General features: G+C 53.8%; 6 protein-coding genes across 6 annotated transcripts; 3 read left to right on the plus strand and 3 right to left on the minus strand.

Annotated features, from left to right (window-relative positions):
* Positions 1–2,834: 2,834 nt before the first annotated feature.
* On the plus strand, positions 2,835–4,391 carry PODANS_3_7500 (uncharacterized protein; the record flags this gene model as incomplete). Its single annotated transcript, XM_001909513.1, has 1 exon — positions 2,835–4,391. The coding sequence occupies one exon, from the start codon at positions 2,835–2,837 to the stop codon at positions 4,389–4,391; it is 1,557 nt and encodes a 518-aa protein (XP_001909548.1).
* Positions 4,392–5,321: 930 nt separating this feature from the next.
* On the plus strand, positions 5,322–7,194 carry PODANS_3_7450 (uncharacterized protein; the record flags this gene model as incomplete). Its single annotated transcript, XM_001909514.1, has 3 exons — positions 5,322–5,325; positions 5,384–6,650; positions 6,705–7,194. 3 exons carry the CDS (start codon positions 5,322–5,324, stop codon positions 7,192–7,194), a joined length of 1,761 nt encoding a protein of 586 aa, XP_001909549.1.
* A 76-nt stretch (positions 7,195–7,270) lies between these two features.
* On the minus strand, positions 7,271–8,475 carry PODANS_3_7460 (uncharacterized protein; the record flags this gene model as incomplete). The annotated part of the gene is made up of 3 exons (XM_001909515.1): positions 7,271–8,162; positions 8,238–8,349; positions 8,415–8,475. The coding sequence occupies 3 exons, from the start codon at positions 8,473–8,475 to the stop codon at positions 7,271–7,273; spliced, it is 1,065 nt and encodes a 354-aa protein (XP_001909550.1).
* Positions 8,476–10,184: 1,709 nt separating this feature from the next.
* On the minus strand, positions 10,185–11,961 carry PODANS_3_7470 (uncharacterized protein; the record flags this gene model as incomplete). Its single annotated transcript, XM_001909516.1, has 5 exons — positions 10,185–10,250; positions 10,309–11,229; positions 11,289–11,560; positions 11,628–11,650; positions 11,750–11,961. The coding sequence occupies 5 exons, from the start codon at positions 11,959–11,961 to the stop codon at positions 10,185–10,187; spliced, it is 1,494 nt and encodes a 497-aa protein (XP_001909551.1).
* Positions 11,962–12,893: 932 nt separating this feature from the next.
* On the plus strand, positions 12,894–14,731 carry PODANS_3_7480 (uncharacterized protein; the record flags this gene model as incomplete). Its single annotated transcript, XM_001909517.1, has 3 exons — positions 12,894–13,066; positions 13,130–13,329; positions 13,386–14,731. The coding sequence occupies 3 exons, from the start codon at positions 12,894–12,896 to the stop codon at positions 14,729–14,731; spliced, it is 1,719 nt and encodes a 572-aa protein (XP_001909552.1).
* A 545-nt stretch (positions 14,732–15,276) lies between these two features.
* PODANS_3_7490 (uncharacterized protein) lies at positions 15,277–17,523 on the minus strand (the record flags this gene model as incomplete). The annotated part of the gene is made up of 3 exons (XM_001909518.1): positions 15,277–16,003; positions 16,064–16,737; positions 16,789–17,523. 3 exons carry the CDS (start codon positions 17,521–17,523, stop codon positions 15,277–15,279), a joined length of 2,136 nt encoding a protein of 711 aa, XP_001909553.1.
* Between the last annotated feature and the right edge of the window lie 963 nt (positions 17,524–18,486).

The raw sequence follows: 18,486 nt of genomic DNA on the forward strand, positions 1-18,486 counted from the left end.
GGTATACGGCATGAACATGGAATGGGGGTGCATCGAGATGGATGGCTGTGTATATATACATTTGCATGATTGTGGATTAGGATACTGTACAAAAGGAATGAGAAGGCTGGGGAAGGGGGTTCTAGGCCAGGTAGTAGTGTTAAGCTAGTACAACTGGGACTGGCTTGTATCTTGGAAGAATGGGATGCTTGTCTACTGAATGGCGAAGAGAGGACTGCAAGTATACAATCATCACCCGGCGGGATCCCATTCTATGTCATATTAAAGAGCATGACCTAGACGAGGTTTCCGCGAGTGATGACTGTATTCTTGGTGCTTTTTACCGACGTCGCTTGACAGCGTTCCTTTCTTTGGGGAAACGAGTCTGACTTGTACTTGCTCAACACCACCACTCGGCCACAGAGTTCTTTGACCCGGGCCAATTGATCATCTCTGTGTTGTTACTTTGATGTTGGCATTTTGCGTGGTGGGCGCAGCAGGGCATTGGTCACTTTCGACTCAACATAACAGACAGTTTACATGTGCCGATGTCTAGACAGTGATGCTCACAATTTTTGCCGTCGGGGATATCAGCATGCTCCAACAAGTGGCGATATCTGCAATAGCCCCCATGCTGACATGTTCTCATCATCCCAAGTTTGCACTCTTTCTCTCTACCTACATCATCGACAGCCCATCTCCCGACCTGACCGGACCGTACCAGACCCAACCTCGCGACCTACCCGGGGACGGGACTCACCCGCTTACGCCACGCAAATGCCGACGACAGATCAACAAGTCAGCAGAAGCAAACTTGAAAATCACACAGATCACGAGTTCAGACGACGGTGATCACCCAACAGCAAGCCACGGGAGAGCAAAATAAGAAGGGGAGCAGGCAGTGTGGAAATCATTCCTGCCTTTCTTTCCTAGGTAACCAATGTTCTGGAATCTCTGGGACTTGGTATGGACCGTGATAGGGGCTTGGTCAATGGATAAAATGTCCGTCACCGCTACCGCGCTGCCCGCTCCCGCTATCATGCTTGATCCGATCTCCAAAACAACCGTCACACGTGCACAGAGGGGAGGGGGGAGGAAGGACAGAAATAGTCTCTGGGTGAGGCTGGGTGAGGATCATTGTCCGTGTGTTGACGCTGGTTTATGCGAAAGCGCGCAACATGTTGACGATGATTGACGCGCCTGGAAAATCGCATGAAGAAGGAGAAGAGTTTCTTGAAGCGCTGGCCAATGGGAGCGAGTCTTGGTTCAAACGTCGCGATGAAAATTGGGGGGTGTTGTAGCTGTGGTGGAGAACCGGGGAGGATGAAACTGGTGGTCTCCTTAATGAATTTAAGTTGGGGACTGGGGAGAAGGGAGTCTCGAAACTGGACCCCTGATGAGGGGATAAGGTCTGGGCAGGGCTGGGCAGGGCAGAGGATGTTGATGGCGGTGGTGATGATGGTAAGGAAGGATGCCAACGAAATGATATTGTTGTACAAACTTGGGATCCGGAGAGGGTGGATGACGGAAATAAGCTTGTTGAACGTGAGGTGAGTGGTCGGGAGGATTGCTAGGTGAGAAGGCACTGGCCGAGGCATATCGAGACTTCTTTGCGGTTGGACCCCCTCTACTGTCTGACGAGAGAAGGTTGCACTTCGATTGTTGTACCGCTTCTTTTCTTTCTAAATAAAATCCAGAAAAATAGGCGAGTTCGAGAAGTGAGCGAAACAAGTCTCGCATTTCACCAACAACCGCTGTCAGTTAAGCTGCACCCATCGGGCTATTATCGTCTGTTATAGTACCTCTCCGTAGCACTGTACCAGACTTCTCGCTGGCGATCACTTGTCTCAGACACCTTTGCCCACCTTCCTGGTTTTGATCTCTGATCATTAATGATTTTCAACCTTGTGTGCCTCAGTGATCTTTTTGCCCCGCCCCCATCTTCACCAATCGGTCGGGTTGAAGATCAACCGTGCAAACTTTTATCTCTCGGATGACGGACGGATGGATGGGAAAGCAAAAAAGGATGATGCTTGACAACTTGAAGCCGTCACGGCTGTCCACCCTTTCGGATCTTGAACGGACAAACCGACGGGCGATGAACGCCTGAGGGTTCATACCTGATGTCACTGCTTCAGAAGTATGGAGACAGCAGAATCGAAAAAGCCCCCCCTTTTCCATAACGGTGCCCTAGTCAGGCAAAATGATTGGCTCCCAGCCTGTCTCAGGTTTGCGGTTCCTGCATCTGCCCCCTGGTCTTGGCTACGGCACCCCTGTCGGTGTCACGACAGAGCCTCCTGGATTTCCGGCAAACCGCCCAGTGTGCCAGTCAACCACCATTCTCGCGGCAGTCGAATCGAAAAGAGCAATCACCTAACGGTGGGGTTTGAGAAGAGGAACCAGGCGGTTGATGATGCTTGGGAAACAGACATGGGTTCATCCCCCCCCCAAGCCCCACCCATGGGAATCTCGGAAAACATCTCTTGGGCGATGGAACCTTGGTGTGGATTGCCTGATGGTGGCCCCCTCATAAGAACCTCACCACCCAGGTGTTGTTTTCTTTGTGTTCCCTATTTTCTCCTCTTGTTTTCTTCACGTTCTTCCAAAAAAATAAACCTTCATTTTCTTGGTCAAGCACCATTCCTTTTGCTTGTCTGGACATTCAATTCTTTTTCTTCTCTTGTATCTACACTCTCTAAGCAACTGTGTTTGCTCATTTTTACTGCGAAGTCGATCTCTCGCTGCTTTCCAAAAGACTCAAACAAACGAATATTTTGCCAGGCGCACTTTGAACAATTTCATCACCACATCAACTTCGAACTTACCCAGAGATATACACCAGATCAACCTTCAAGATGAAGTCTGCTCCTCTTGCCGTCGGCCTTTTCGCCGCCCTTACCACCGCCTACTCTCACCCCAGATACAACATGCACTGGAGGCGACAAAACACCACAAACCTCATCTCCAGCAGCTCGGCTGCCGAGACGGCTGCCGCTACCTCTCTCGGAACCGGCGTTGCTGATCTCTCCTCCGCTATTCCTCTCTCCACTGGTGTTGAGTCTGCCGTCGACACTGCCATCACCAGCGCTCCTTTCGTCAACGGCACCGCCACCACCACTGCTGCCCAGGCCGGTATCACCACCTTGACCGTTTCCACCACTGAGGTGCTCACCATCACCTCTTGCGCTGCCGAGGTCATCGACTGCCCTACCAAGACTGAGGATCTCCTTGAGCTCCCCACCGAGGCCCTGGAGACCGTCATCGTCACCAACACCGTCGTCCTCACCGAGATCGTCTGTCCCGTCACCGAGGTCCCTGCCATCGAGTCCAGCGTTCTTGAAGAGGCTTCTTCCGGTCTCATCACTGGTTCCACTCTCACCCCCTCTGACGCCCCTGTGATCACCGGAACTGGCATTGCCATCACCAACACCGGTACCGCCCCCGCCGAGACTGCTGCTCCCGCTGACACTGCTGTCGAGACAGCCCCTGCCAGCACTCACGTTGTTGAGACTGTCGTTTCCACTGAGACCGAGAGCATTGTTCACACCGTCACCAGCGAGCGCGTCGTCACCGTCACCCTCGGTGGCGGCGGTGTTGCTGAGACCCCCCGTGTCGTCACCACCAAGGTCAAGACCAAGGTTAAGTCCACCGAGACCAAGGTCAACGTTGTGACCGTCACCGTCAGCCACCCCGCCGGCGAGACCGCCGCCGCCACCACTCCGGCTGCCGGTGAGACCCCCGTCGAGGAGACCTCCGCTGCCGTCCCCGGCTCCGCTGAGACCACCCCTGCTGCCGATGTCGACACCACCACCACTGCCACTCTCACCTCCACCGGCACCCGCACCGTCACCGTCAAGAAGCCCAATCAGCAGACCACCGTCACCGCCGTCGTCACCCCCGGCGCTGGTGCCGGCAATGGTAACGGCAACGGCAACGGCAACGGCAACGCCCCCGAGGAAGCCTGCCCCGTCTGCGAAGTCTGCGAGGGCGCCGTCACCGTCACTGAGACCGCCGCCACCGCCACCGTGACCGTCACCGAGGCCGGTGCTGCTGCCGGTGCCGTCACTGTCACCGTCACCGAGGCGGCCGCCGTCTCCACCGTCTTTGTCACCGTCGGCGGTGGCAAGAACAAGGCCGTCAAGACCAAGAAGAACAAGAACAAGAACAAGACCACTACTACCGCCACCACCGAGGTCGCCGCCACCACCACCGCTGACGAACTCGCTGCTGTGACCACCCCCGTTGAGGAGGTCGTCGAGGAGGGTGACGAGGAGGAGGCCTGCCCCCCTGATGAGATTGTGACTGTCACCGCCGAGGCCAGCGCCACTCCTTTCCCTACTGCCGCCAATGGGACGGTCGTGAGCGGTGTCGCTTCCGCTACTGGGGCTGCGGTGCCGGTTAAGCTTTTTTAAATAACCGACGGTTGTTGTTAGTGCTTAAAACGGACAAAAGAGTGGCTACGCCCGCGAGGGCGTAAAAGTATCGCCATTCTATCTTCCGGGGAAGGGGGGAGCGTGTAAGATCAGTCAGCCACTTTGGGTATCATAGATGGATTTTGGAGATTTTGATGTTGTGGAAATGTTTTCTTTTCTCTCTGAGCCCTAGACGGGAAAGAGAGAGCCCAGGCAATTTTGAGCCTTTTTTGTGTACATTCATTCACTTGCTTTTTTTTTTTTGGAAGAACGACGACGACTTGGTTGAAGCTTGGGGATGAATTAGAAGATGAACCGATGAATAGACAAACAAATAACATCTTTTTAGTGGTTAAAACCAACTTGAGTATATACCCAGACAAAAAAAAAACCTGAAAGTGCAAATGAATGAACCCGTTGAATAATCACATGTCGGTCTGAGAAAAAGGAAGGAGATAAACTGTCAGATGACGTTGACGATCACAATAGGCAATCACTGTTCCGCTAATTGGTGGATGGAAAGAAGATAACAGCGCAGGGTTGGGGTTGAGTATGGTGGAATGGATACCCAACTCCGCTTTGCTTTTGGGGTAAGCGGCGTGGGACAGGGGATCACTACCAAGGCTTATCTATCTTGCTCTTGCTTAAAGGGTGCCTGCCTTCCCTCTTCCTTGAAGTGGGGAGTAAGTTTGAGGATGAGAAGGGTGAGAAACGGAAACGGATAGGGTTTTTTTCCCGTTTTTTTCGTGGATACACTATTTCTGGTTGGGAAAAGTGGGATTTTGCTTCTATTCTTTATCTTGCACTCGCGTCTTGCTCCGTTGTACATTTAGCGTCGTGGTTGGTAAGAGGTTGGTTGCAACGAAACAACGACGAGCTTTTTGGACATATGCATAGTTGTATATAAGGGTAACAAACCATATCATCGCCATGTGTAAGTCCGCTTTCTTTATTTCCCAAACTTATTCAGCCCCAAAACTAACACCACCTAGACATCCCCATCCTCCCCCTGGCCCTCAGCCTAGCCAGCACCCTCACCCTCACATCCGGCCTTCCGGCCCCATTCCGCTACTCCCCAGAACAAGAACAATGCGTCCTCAACCTTGACCCTTCAACCGCGCCAAATGGCACCCGCGGGGCCGTCGCCTCCGAATCCAAACTCTGCTCCCAAATCGGCATCGACATGATCTCCCAAGGCGGGACGGCAGCCGACGCCCTCGTAGCAGCAACCCTCTGCGTGGGGGTAATAGGAATGTACCACTCGGGCATCGGCGGCGGCGGCTTCATGCTCGTCCGCGACGAGCTTGGCCGCCATGAGGTCATCGACTACCGGGAGACTGCCCCTTCTTCTGCGCACAAAGACATGTACAAACATGATCGAAACGCCTCAGTGATTGGGGGGTTGGCGGTGGGGGTGCCGGGGGAGATTAGAGGGCTGGGGTATCTGCAGGAAAAGTATGGGAGGTTGGGGTGGAAGGAGGTGGTGATGCCTGCTGTCGAGGTTGCGAGGGAGGGGTTTACGGTTGGCGAGGATTTGGTCAAGTACATGAAGGCTGCGAGTGCCAATGATGACTTTTTGGTGAGCGATCCGGTTTGGGCGCAGGATTTTGCGCCGAATGGGACGTTGTTGGGATTGGGGGATAGGATTACGAGGAAGAGGTTGGCGAGTACGCTTGAGAAAATTGCCACTGAAGGACCTGAGGCGTTCTACGAAGGAGAAATCGCCGACTCGATTATCAAGACTATTCAGGAGAATAACGGGACGATGACGCATGACGATTTGAGAGAGTATACCATCCGCATGAAGCAGCCCCTCAGCATTGATTACCGCGGCTTCAAGCTTTACACGACGGTTGCACCCAGCAGCGGCGCAGTCACGCTCAACATCCTCAAGGTCATGGAGCAGTTCCCCCCTGAGGACTTGGCAGACAAGAGCTTGACTGCCCACAGGCTCACCGAGGCGATGAAGTTTGCTTATGGAGCACGTCAAGAACTTGGTGACCCTGATTTCATCAGAGGGTTGACAGCGTTCCAGAAGACCATGTTGAGCGAGGAGAAGGCCCAACAGATCCGCAAGATGATCATGGATAACCAGACCCAGGCTCTGGACGTGTACAACCCACAATCGGTGTACGCTGCTGAAAGCTCGGGAACCTCTCACCTTGTTGCGTCTGACGAGACAGGCATGACAGTTACCTCCACCACGACAATCAACCTGCTTTTTGGGGCAAAAATCATGACCGACACTGGCATCATCCTGTAAGCCCCCCCTTCCGCTCTCTCAAACAAAGCTAACAACCCCCCCCCTTCCAGCAACAACGAAATGGACGACTTTTCCCAACCCGGCCGCCCCAACTCCTTCGGCTTCGAGCCCTCGCCCAACAACTTCATCGCCCCTTACAAGCGCCCCCTGTCCTCCATCACCCCCCTTATTGTCGAACACGCCAGCAACGGCTCCCTTTTCTTTGCCACAGGAGCAGCCGGCGGATCGAGGATTATCTCTTCTACGATGCAAGTTGCCTTTGGGATCATGTCCGCCATTGATCAGGGACGTAGTGCTGTTGGGGAGATGTACGAGGCCATCAAAGCCCCGAGGTTACACCACCAGCTCATGCCTAATGTTTTGAATGTTGAGACGGGGTATGACGAGAGTGTTTTTGTTGGGTTGGGGAGCAAGCAGCATAATGTCTCTTGGATGGCTCCGGGACAGAGCTCAGCGCAGGGGTTGCTGAGGTTGTATAACGGGACTTTTGAGGCGGTTGGGGAGACGAGGCAGTTGAACTCTGGTGGTTTGACTGTTTAACTCTCTTATTTTCAGGATACATAATAACGCTCACATATAATCATTACCCACAGCCAGCCCTTCCCCATTGCCCTGTCTACTTGCTAGTATCAACCACATACCTCCCCACAATCTTGCCCTCCTCCATCATCTGGTACACCTCGCCCAGCTGGCTCAACCCAACAGTCTTATACGGCACCTTGATCAAACCCCTCTGGAAGAAGTCCAACGCCTCGGCCGTATCCTGCCTGTTGCCCACGTAGCTCCCCTTGATAGTAATCATCCTAAGCACGGTATCAAACACAGGCGCCTTGAGATACGCCCCCGCAGGCAACCCAATGCAAACAACTGCCCCCCTACTCCTGACATACTCGGTCGCCTGCTGGAACGGCTTCTCCGACACAGCCAACAACAACACAGCATGCGGCCCCAACCCATCGGGCGTCGCAGCTTTGACCTCCTCAACCAAATCCTTGGACGCCATAAAATCAACGTAGGCACTCCCCCCCAGTTTCTTGACACTCTCCCCCTTTTCATTCCCGCCATCAATCCCAATAACATGCACTCCCATAGCCTTGGCGTATTGCACCGCCATACTCCCCAACCCGCCACCCGCTCCAACAACAGCAACCCACTGGCCTGGTCTCACTCCTGATTCCTTTAATCCCTTGTATACCGTAATCCCGGCGCAGAGCACAGGAGCCACCTCCTCAAGATCAACACCCTCAGGAATCCGCGCGATGTGCGCAGCCTTGGCGATGGCATACTGCTGGAACGACCCGTCGACCGTGTACCCCGACAAGAGGGCAGACTGGCAGAGGGGCTCGTCAGATTGTTGGCAAAAGGAGCAGGAGAGGCACGAGCCGTTGAGCCATTTGATGCCTGCTGCGTCGCCTAGCTTGATGTCGTCGGCGACTAGGGAGCCTTTTTTCACGACGATGCCGGCGCCTTCATGGCCGCCGACGAGGGGGATTTTAGTGGGGATTGGCCTGGAGGGGGGGGGGGGAAGATTTGTTAGCTTTGTTTTGGGGAATGGGGAGAGTGAAGGTTGGGGGGGAACATACCAGTCACCCTTCATGGCGTGGAGGTCGGTGTGGCAGACGCCGGAGTACTTTACGTTGATGAGGACCTCATCTGGGCCAGGGGAGGGGACGGGGATTTTCTTGTAGACGGCGGCTGGGGGCGCGGGATGTTAGTTGTGGTTGTCAAGACCTAGGTGGGGATGGGGATGGGAAACGTACGGCCGCCGGGGGCTTCGACTACTTGGGCCCATTGCTCGGTTGGGATGTCGTAGGTTGTCATCTTGAACAGACTCTTTCTCTTTCTTCTCTGAAAATAGTGGTTGGCGTTTGAGTATGGGATAGGTTGGTTCTGATGAAATCAAAGTTGAACTGTGATGTACAAAATGAGGTAACCGTGTGACCTTTATATACACTTGTGTCCCAGTCACCCCCTCACGAAATGAGGAGACCACCTGCGGTCCAGACACGAGATCTGCTGCATCATCGAAGCTTTTTCCTTGCCTGCGAGGGGGGCGGGAAAGTGCTGTCAGGGAAAAACGTATGATCTTTTCCTTTGTTACCAAACCGGGGCTAACTACAGGGAGGTGGAAGGCCCTTTCCAGAATCAGACATAGTGGAAGGCTTGTTTCTGTGAGGCTGTAATGCACTGTTACCCTCCTCTTAACATCATGCCGTAGAAAAAAAGACCGAGTGATCTCCGCCTGGAAGCTCTGCTGTTGTTGTTGTTGTTGTTGTTGTTGTTTTTACGAGGAAGCAAAACTGACTGGTGTTTATCCCCGGAAGATCACGCCTGCACCAAACGTCATGGAACCACAATTTTTATGTGTCTAAATCCTCTGCTACCCAAAACTGTTGATCAACTTGTCCTTAGAAGCCGTTATTTTGTCGAATTAAAACCTTGCCCCTAAAAAACTGAACCGTCAATCGCGGCAGTCAATATCCAAGTCCACGGACGCAGAAGGTGGTCTGATGTTCTGTCCATCTTGATGATAACCCCCCCCCCCCCTTCCCCTCGCAGCAAGCCTAGGCCGTTGTGACGTTCCACACAATGCAGTGTCATGCATGGAAGAAAGGCCTTCCGCTGCCCCGGAACCAAGCGATAGGGCGCTAGAACTACAGCCGCTGCTCGTGTAAGTCGACGCCACCACTGTAAACGGCCCGTTCCAAAACAAACCACATCATCATCGCTCCATAGTTCGGATCAAATTCTTAACTCTTATCACGATCACCATCACGTTGTCATTCAGTCCAGTACCGGATTCCAGTGTCCATCAGGCAGTCAAAACAGCAATCATCTCATGTTCTGGATAGACTCCACCGATCAATTGAATCAACGGAGAGGGAGTCTACCTTATGATATGAAAGTCGGAGCCGGACCGCCCCGGACAAGGCCGGATATATCGGATCCTCCAAGAATTCTAGACCGGCCGGATTAAACCTTCCCATAATAAAGTATCACATCGACCAAACACACGATACATAAGAATCAGTCACTTTTCAAAACTTCCCCGCATCACCACCACCATCTAAAATCCCTTCCCCAGCTTCCGCTTGAGCGAAGGAAGCATCACAAAATGCACTTATATCCGAGGTTATGTATGTCTAACATCGTGACGTCCCAACAGACCCCAAAAAGACACTTCCCCCGCATAAAGGATCACGACAAAACGCGGGGTTGAGCCGAAGCTAAACAGCCCCCAGATCGTCAAAAGATTGCCGAGCTGGGAACTCGGTAGTCTGGAAAGCAGCTGAGACTGCCCGGTCCATATCAAACGGCCTGGGGGTTGCGCTCGGGGGGCGGAGACGCCGGCTTGGTGGCCATCCCGAAAGCCGGGTTCCACCACTTCAAGGTCACTTGGTCTAAAAATCAACAAATAAATGAATAAAAAACATGTCTTTCCTATCTCTTTTGGGCGCCGCCGTCCCGCAGAAACGCAACCGCCCTCTCCAAAAACATCGCTTGCTTTTACTACAAAAAAACACCATACTCTAAGAGCCTGCAGGGCCACCCAACAGCGCAAATCTCCGAACAATACTTGGGCCATATTCTTGGTACTGTAAGACGGTTAGCCATCATTGCTCGACATATATGGTCAGTATGAGGGACACATACCTCCGCCTTGGTGTGGCAGTAGGATCGGAACTCGGGTGTTTGACCAAGCAAACTGCCACCAAACCAGGGGCCGTGCCTTTGTCGCTTGTGCGTGATGACTTGGACATCAAGACCACCGCTCTTGGCTCCACCGCTGCGAGCCTCGCTGGCCCGAATTCTGGCATCCACCAACTGCTTGATATCACGCTGTAATCTGCGACCAAAGTCCTTGTAGAGTGTGCTACCACCAGAGAGCACAATGTTCTTGTAGAGACCGCGGCGCACATCGATAGGGGATGACTGGATGACGCCATCCACCACCACGGGAAGGGGAGTCAAAAAGTCGGACGAGTAGATTTCGGGGTTGAAGAAGATTTCAGGAGCAAGGAAGCGCTCGTAACCAACATCGACAGTCGCTTGGCGACCGCCGGGGTGCGCAACAACGTGCTCCATGAAGCGACTGCGGTCACGATCGAAGCGGTCAAACTCCTTGACAATGTCGGGGCACACATAGCAGTACTGCTCCTTGATCTCCTGCGCCGTCTTGAGCGACGAGTCGGGCTCGCCGCGGTCTCTCAGGAGTGACTGGACAAAGTAGGTGATGTCGCGTCCAGCAATGGGAATAGACTTGATCGATGATCCAATAACATAGCCCTCGGCCACGGGGATGACGTGGGTGACACCGTCACCCGAGTCAATAACAGTACCGGTCAGGGATCGGTCGGTGACCTTGGATGAGGTCCAGGAGGCAGCAAGAGCCAACACGGCCTGAACGGCAATATATAGACCGGCGCAGTTGAAAGACTCGAAGAAAATCTCGGCCGTGTTTTCACGATTTTCGGGGGGGTTCAGGGGTGGTTCGGTGAGGAGGAAGTGATGATCCTCAGGCTCGACTCTCAAATATTTAAAGATGGAGTTGGACCAAAATCTCTCCATGTGATCCTGGGTATCCTCGTATTAGCATTGTGCTTCCTCTTCCAACCCGATGCGACTAGACCCACCCAGTTCTCTATTTGACCGTGTCGGATTGGGTAGTGCAGCCCGTAACCGGGGCCAGAAGAGGCGGCGATGGCTTCGTCGCCAATAAAGTAATCGAGGTCCTCAGTGCCGCGCTTGGCCGAGAGATGGCCGGTCGGACCAGCACCGCCGGTGAGGAAAGAGGGCTTGTTCGCTACGGCCGGACGGCCAGAGCCAGACCCGGCGCTACCGGCAGCGGCCTTGGTCGCGATGGCGGTCGGGAAAACGAAGGACGGGGAATCATTGCCGGCAAAACCTGGGCAGAGCCGGTCAGATGTTGTTTACGAGAAGGATGTTACCGGTCGATACCCGAAGCTACGAACCTAACTTGGAGAAGCCAGTGCCGCTGCGCGCATGATGTTAGTGACGATGACCTTCAAGCTGGGAGCTGGCTGCTACCTGGACTGGGAAGAGCGGGGCTTGATTTAAGGGGCTGCGACGTACTTGTCCATGACAACGGCCGGCGTTTGGTTTGCCATGTTTGCGATGGGGTTGCGGCCGAATGCAGCTCGTGTGTTGAAGAATCAAGTGTTGCTTTGCGGAACGGGAATGGGAATTGGGGGATCGTGAGCCGGACGTCGAAGGTGGCAGGCAGTCGGCGCCCAGTGGAGGTTGGAGGTCCAAGATTACGTCTCGCCAGCAGCGAGCTCCATCCATGTTGCGGTGGCTCTGCGGCTGTGCGCCAAGAGAGAGCCCCGCCAGACTATGGCGGTCAACAGAAGCTCTTGTGACAAAACCTCTCTGGCTCTCTTTCCCCTCAACATTTAACTCCAGTGTCACTCTCACCTTCTGGGTAATGGTCTCGAATGTCTAGCCAAGAGCTTCAAGATATTGTTAGAAGATGGCAGGTCCAAGTTCCTGAGCCTTGTTTTCATGGCATGGCTTTCAGAGGTCATCTTAAAGGATCCTCGTCTCAATGTCAATCAATCATGATTCGTTGTGGTTGCAGTCCCCAACATCCGCCAGGTCGGCTCCAAATCCAAAAAGCTCCGCAGTAAACATTTGGCAAGCGCCATGAAGCTCTCACCGTCCACATAACCCAAGAAGCAACCACCACCCCAGGAAACCACCTTCCTCCCGCCATTTGCACACCCTGACGTAGATCCGAAGACGCCCGGGAATCTGTGATTTGGTCAACTCTTGGAAATCACCAACTACTGCATCTTCTTCGTCCATCAACCGTCCACCTCAAAACACCTCCTTTCCGCTGTCCTGAGTTTGTCTCAAACCACCGGCAAACCAAACCAAATTTATTTATCACAGCACCCTTATACAGCATCGTTTGTGTCCATTGCCTATCGTCCCACTAAAGACCGAACCTTCCCGTCTCCATCCATCGTCGCGCCCCTGGCCCGCTCACGATCACCGTCCTGCCTCTTGCTCACCCTCACATGTATCCATGACAGGACTTTAGCGTCGCCACACGCCCTCTTTACCCCGGACTACAATCCCCCCCGTTTTGACTTTCCACCTCGCCTCTGCTCGCACGCCGGTCCTAAATCCTACGACAATCAACACGCCCTATCGGGTCGCCATATCTCGCAGAACCCGTGGTATAAGGCGGGGGGGGGCCTTTACGTCTCGCGACGATGCAACGCAGCTCAAGTAGCCCCGAACTCTCACCAATATCCTCTGGAGATGGGGCTGCCGACCGGGTCTGGAGGAGGAAACAGCCCCAGCCGGTTGCTGCGATCTTTATCCATGCTGGTGCCGGTTACCACAGCGTTGCCAATGAACATGTGCATCTCAGTGCATGTAGCGAGTAAGCCCTGTTCGTCCTAGGTCTATGCTCTCACATAGCAGGTATACTGATTGTCGAGCATAGAGCGGCCAAGCTGGGCATGAGCTTTCTGAGAGCTGGTGCTTCTGCTACCCAAGCCGTGGAAGCTGCTATCAAATACCTCGAGGACAGGGAAATCACCAATGCTGGCTTCGGCAGCAACTTGACCATGGACGGCATTGTCGAGTGTGATGCGACTGTGGTAGACCACTTGGGAAGAAGCGGTGCCTGCGGTGCCGTTCCTGGTATGATGTGCTCACATAGCTACCACGGGAGACTTGAACTAACTCGACGATAGGAGTGCGAAATCCTATATCTCTAGCCAAACTAATTCTTGACGCAAGCAGTCGTCCTCTGTCACTCCGCCGAGTTCCACCAAACATCCTTGTTGGAGAGGGTGCCAGAGAGTTCGGGATAGAACATGGCATGCCCCAAGTCCCCAACGAGCAACTGGTTTCGAAGAATGCCAAGGACAGATATCTCCGCTGGAACGAGGACTTAAAACGGGCAGAAGCCAAACTGCACCCCTCGAATCATTTTTCTGGCAGGACTGCTGAAAAGTCCAGCGCTGGAGACTACGAACAGGCCGCCGACCCTGCTGGCCAGTCGTCGGGGCGAGATCACACCAATGCAATCTTGACGGGAACTTGGAATGAAGGTCAACCTGACTCCCCTCATATCCCCGGCACGCCCTTGGGAGAGAATGGATCACCGGCAGGCACTGCGGTTACCACTGCGCGGTCGACTCCCAGCAGCTCGTCCAGGTCCTCATCGTACACCCTGCGAACCCCAAATCCTTTGAGCTACGTCAGTGCCGCCTTTCAAGGGCGCTCGAGGCCATCTCAAAAGCGGCCCAAAGTACGGAAAAGCGTGAGTGATGATGCCGCCGCCTTCCTCACGCCGCTCACAGGGACGAACAAAGCACCATCCCCGGCCGCTTCGGCACACGACGGTTCGGTAAGCACTGCGGAGAGCGATAGAGGCGATATCTCTGACGACGGAGAGAAAAAAGAAGAGGAGAAACAGCCTCTGCCAATTCTTGCTGGCACCAAACGTAGCCGAGAATTCGGTAGCGGCGATGAGGATTTCGTAACAGACACGGTCGGCGCCATCGCCATTGATAACAGGGGTCACATTGCAGCAGGATCTTCTTCTGGGGGTATTGGAATGAAGCATCGCGGCCGAATTGGGCCTGCTGCCCTCGTCGGCATTGGTACCGCTGTTGTGCCGGAGGACCCCGAAGACGAAATGGCGACCTCGGTAGCTGCTGTCACCAGCGGGACAGGCGAACACATGGCCACGTGCATTGCCTCTGCCAAGTGTGCTGAGCGTCTGTTTCACTGTACCCGGCGCGGACCTAGTGGCCAAGATATTGAAGAGCTGGATGAGTCTGCCCTGATGGAGTCCTTCATTGTCAACGACTTTATGGGGCATCCTGGAGTGCGGAACCAGCCCTCGGCTGGAGCGATTGGGGTCATGGCTGTCAAGAAGGACCTGTCGGGAATTTCCTTTTATTTCGCGCACAATACCGACTCATTTGCCTTGTCGGCGATGGCGGCGACAGACCAACAACCAACATGTACGATGTCCCGGCTGAGTAAAGCTCATGGGGTGGCGCAGGGTGCGAGGAGGATGAGGTATGACTGACTGGGGAGTTTTCGTTTGCATAAACGCAAGAAGCTGTTGTCGAGATGGAAGAGGGTACCTATTTTGCATTCCCGTTGGAAAGGCATAGCATAGATAAATCATGGCGATGGATGGGATACGGTAGCTAGACTGTCATTGCAAGGGCGGTCATGTCCAGAGAGTCTTGTAGACAGGAGGCTTTAAAATAAAAGGATATCCAAGCTCTTTCAATTTTGGATTGTGCAGGTGATACTCCGTGATGACATTCATTCAGTACTCCCTACATAACTCGCCATCGTTAGATACCTGCAAGCCAACAAACAACCACGGCTCATACTAGTACAACAGATACATAAAGAACACATCTTGGTCCCCTTTCTTATTTAGACCAGGTATGCCCCTTCCATCTCTTGAGATTATCGAGAAAAAGAATAAGCCGAAATAACGACACACCCTGCTACAACCATGTCTACCTATGCTCTGTTTGCATTTTCATCTCATGATAATACACACCTTTGCTTTCCAATTTATTTTTTTTTTAAAAAAAAATCATTACCACCGTCCCACTAAAGCTCACTCAACTCCCTCACCCTCCTCTCCAACTCGGGCACCTGCCTCAGCAGCACCTCCAAATCCTCCTTCTCATCCTCCAGCTTCATTCTTTTGTCCGCATCCAGCCTCGTAAAGACAAAGTGCCCCTGCCCGTCAAACTGCAAAATGTGCGTGTGGTACTTCCACAAGCTCCTCCGATGACTTACCGTCATGAGCGTGATCCCCAGCGCCTTGGCATTGTCGTACATGACCTTTTCCGTGTCGAGCGTCACTGAGCTGGTACACTCATCCAAAATGGCATATTTAGGGCGGTGGTAAAACAGCCTGGCCATTGCCACCCTCTGCTGTAGCCCGCCAGACAAGACGTCGCGCCACTCGGCTTCCGCGTCCCAGCCTTCGGGGTAGAGGTCGATCAGGTGTTCCAGAGATAGAATTTTCAGGATGGACAAGAGATCGGAGTCGGTCACGCCTTTGGAGCGCATGGTGCGGAGGCCGTCGGGGTAGATGATTTGTTGGCGGAGGGAGCCGCGGGAGAGGTAAGGGCGTTGGGGGATGTAAAAGATGTCTGTGAAGGGGGGTTTGTGGACTGTCCCGCCGTATACGGGCCATAACCCGCCGAGGATGCGGAAAAGGGAGGATTTGCCGCAGCCGTTGGGGCCGACGACCAACAGGTGGTCGCCCGGGGTGAGTTTGAAGGTTAGGGCTGGGACGAGGACGTCGCCGTTGGGGGAGATGATGGGTCTGAAAAGGTTAGTGGGGGGGACGAAAAGAAAAGGAGGTGGGGGTGGGGGGGGGACTTACACATCGATAAACTCAATGTTGCTGCTCTCAACAACCTTGCCTCTTCCCTTGAGGACAGCCTCGTTGTTTTCGGTGCCCGAGCTAGACACAAGCTTCTTCTCAAAGTGCCCCGCCTGAATATCATCCATGACTTCCAACAGTGACGACACGCGGGAGGTGTAACCCGCCAACTCCATGATTTCCCTGTAGGAGAACATGATGCGCCCAAAGGCATCCGACGCCGACAGCAACATGCGACGGTTGGTCACAAAGGTCTCAGTCCTGTCACCCATGTTCATCGTCACTTGGCCAGGGAGCTTCACAAAGACAGGAACACTGCACAGCAGCAACCCGAGCGCGCCCCAAAAGTACTTGATGACAAAGTCCTCCATGAAGCCGTGGTAGAACCGGCGGCGGAGAATGTAGTTGACGTGCTTGATGAGGGTGAAGTAGCCCTTGTCGAGGGTGTCCTTTTCGGCTTCGTGACCGGCGTACAGGGCGACTTCCTCGCTGTGGTCTATTAATCTCGAGTGCTGGAAGCGGAACTCGCCTTCGAGTCTGGCTTCGTCGGCCACGTATTTCCCGAATGGGGGTGTCAACGCACGCATGACGTGCGCTGAGAGCTGGACGAGAAGAGACATGAAGACGACGCCTTCTCCGCCGACAGATTTCGAGAGGGAGAATGTGTAGATTGTCTGGTCGTGTCAGTCATGTTTACTTTGTATGCAGGCAAATAGGGGGCATACCATGTCGAGAAGGGGCTTGGCCAAGTTGCTGTACAGCTCGGCCAAACTATTCGAGAACTTGGCCACATCGACAGCAATAAGCTGATCTGGGTTCTTGATCCGATCATCAAGCGCAGAAATACCATAAAAGGTCAGCTGCGAGAGGTACTTGTCATGGATGAACTGCGTCAAGCGTGTCCTGTACCGCAGCGAAAGCTCAGCTTGATGGTACGACAACATCGAGTTGGTAAACGTCGCTGGTACAGCAATCAACATCCACCACACAATGCGCATCAAGAACTCCCTTCCGTTGCCCTTCACCAGAGCCTTGACGATCGCACCATCCATCGCCGCCACCTTCAAGCTGATGAGCGTCCGCATCACCAAGAAGAAACTGTGGCTGATCAACAGCCTCGTCTCCTTGCTCCTCCATCCTGGCACCACAATCTTCAACAACCTTAGCAACGAGCGGAAGAACTCCCGGTTCAATTCCACCTTCTTCTTCTTTGTCACCTCTCCATCTGCAGTCGATGTTGTACCAGACTTCTCGGCGCGCTTTGTCGCCTCTCGTACCGAGGCAGCCTTTTGCTCCTGGATAGCATGTCGCACCCTGTTTATGAGGGCGACAAAGAGTGTGATGTAGACGGCGCGAGATATACGGGTGCGGTTTTGGAGGTACATGGACGTCAACTGGCTAACGATGCCACGAATTGTTCGGTCTCGGGCGGCCGCGCTATTGGCGCTCGGCTTCGACATTGTCGGCGCCATTTCGGGCAACGGCGACGGTGGTGGGAAGGCAGAAGTGAGGAGGTCGGGAATAACAATCACGAGTGCGCTGTGGCGGTCATTGGGGATCAAAGGGGGGGTGTTCTATAAGCCAGCCGTTGGGAGGGGGAACTTGGTTGAAGGAGAACAAAAGACGCGAGTGTGTCTCAGGAACGGACTCGACTCGTAGGTCTCGTAGATAATCCTCAAACCGCGTCGGGTATTTTCGAACAGACTCTTGTGATTATTTAGCAATGGTGGTCAAACCCGAGAGACGAAACTCTCTGATGTTCACGGGCTTTTGCTTGTGGTTCTTGGTCTGGCGCTATCCTCGTGTGGCGCGGGTCCATTTTCCTCGGTCCTTGCGTCACCCACTTGCTGGAACGGGCAGGCAGTCCGGGTTATGCTGGCGAGTGGTCGCTGAAGAACCGGCATGTGATTCTCTATTCCGTCTTTATGATTGGCTGTTTGAACCCCCACACTTCTTGGTTTGGCTCAAAACCCGGGGAAGAAGAAACTGGGGTAAAAAAATTGGACCCGCCCTCGTTTAACCCCAACTCCCAAGAAACACGTGCTCTCCGGCAACCCTGACCCGGCAGTCGTCTCATCAAGCACTTACACCACCATGAGACTTGTCCAAAAATGAAGCTATTCACACTCCTTCTCACCACCTTCTCTCTTTTTGTCTCTCCCATCTCGGCAAACACAGAGAAGACGATATTCATTGCTCCTCCAGCTGTCGACCTCCCAATCAGCGACCAAACCATCACCACCATCCTCACTTCTCTCAACCGCCTCACCCCCCTCCCCACCAACCAATCCACCCTCCGCACCCTCATCCCGGTATCCTTCCCCACAACCTCCCACCCAACCGGGACAGAATCATGGTACCTCCTCCATGACCTCACTCCCGCCCAACGCTACGAAGTGCGAATCTGCTGGGCAGCGACTGTA

This window comes from Podospora anserina, chromosome 3 (genome assembly GCF_000226545.1).
Source record: "Podospora anserina S mat+ genomic DNA chromosome 3, supercontig 2".
NCBI classification, from domain to species: domain Eukaryota; kingdom Fungi; phylum Ascomycota; class Sordariomycetes; order Sordariales; family Podosporaceae; genus Podospora; species Podospora anserina.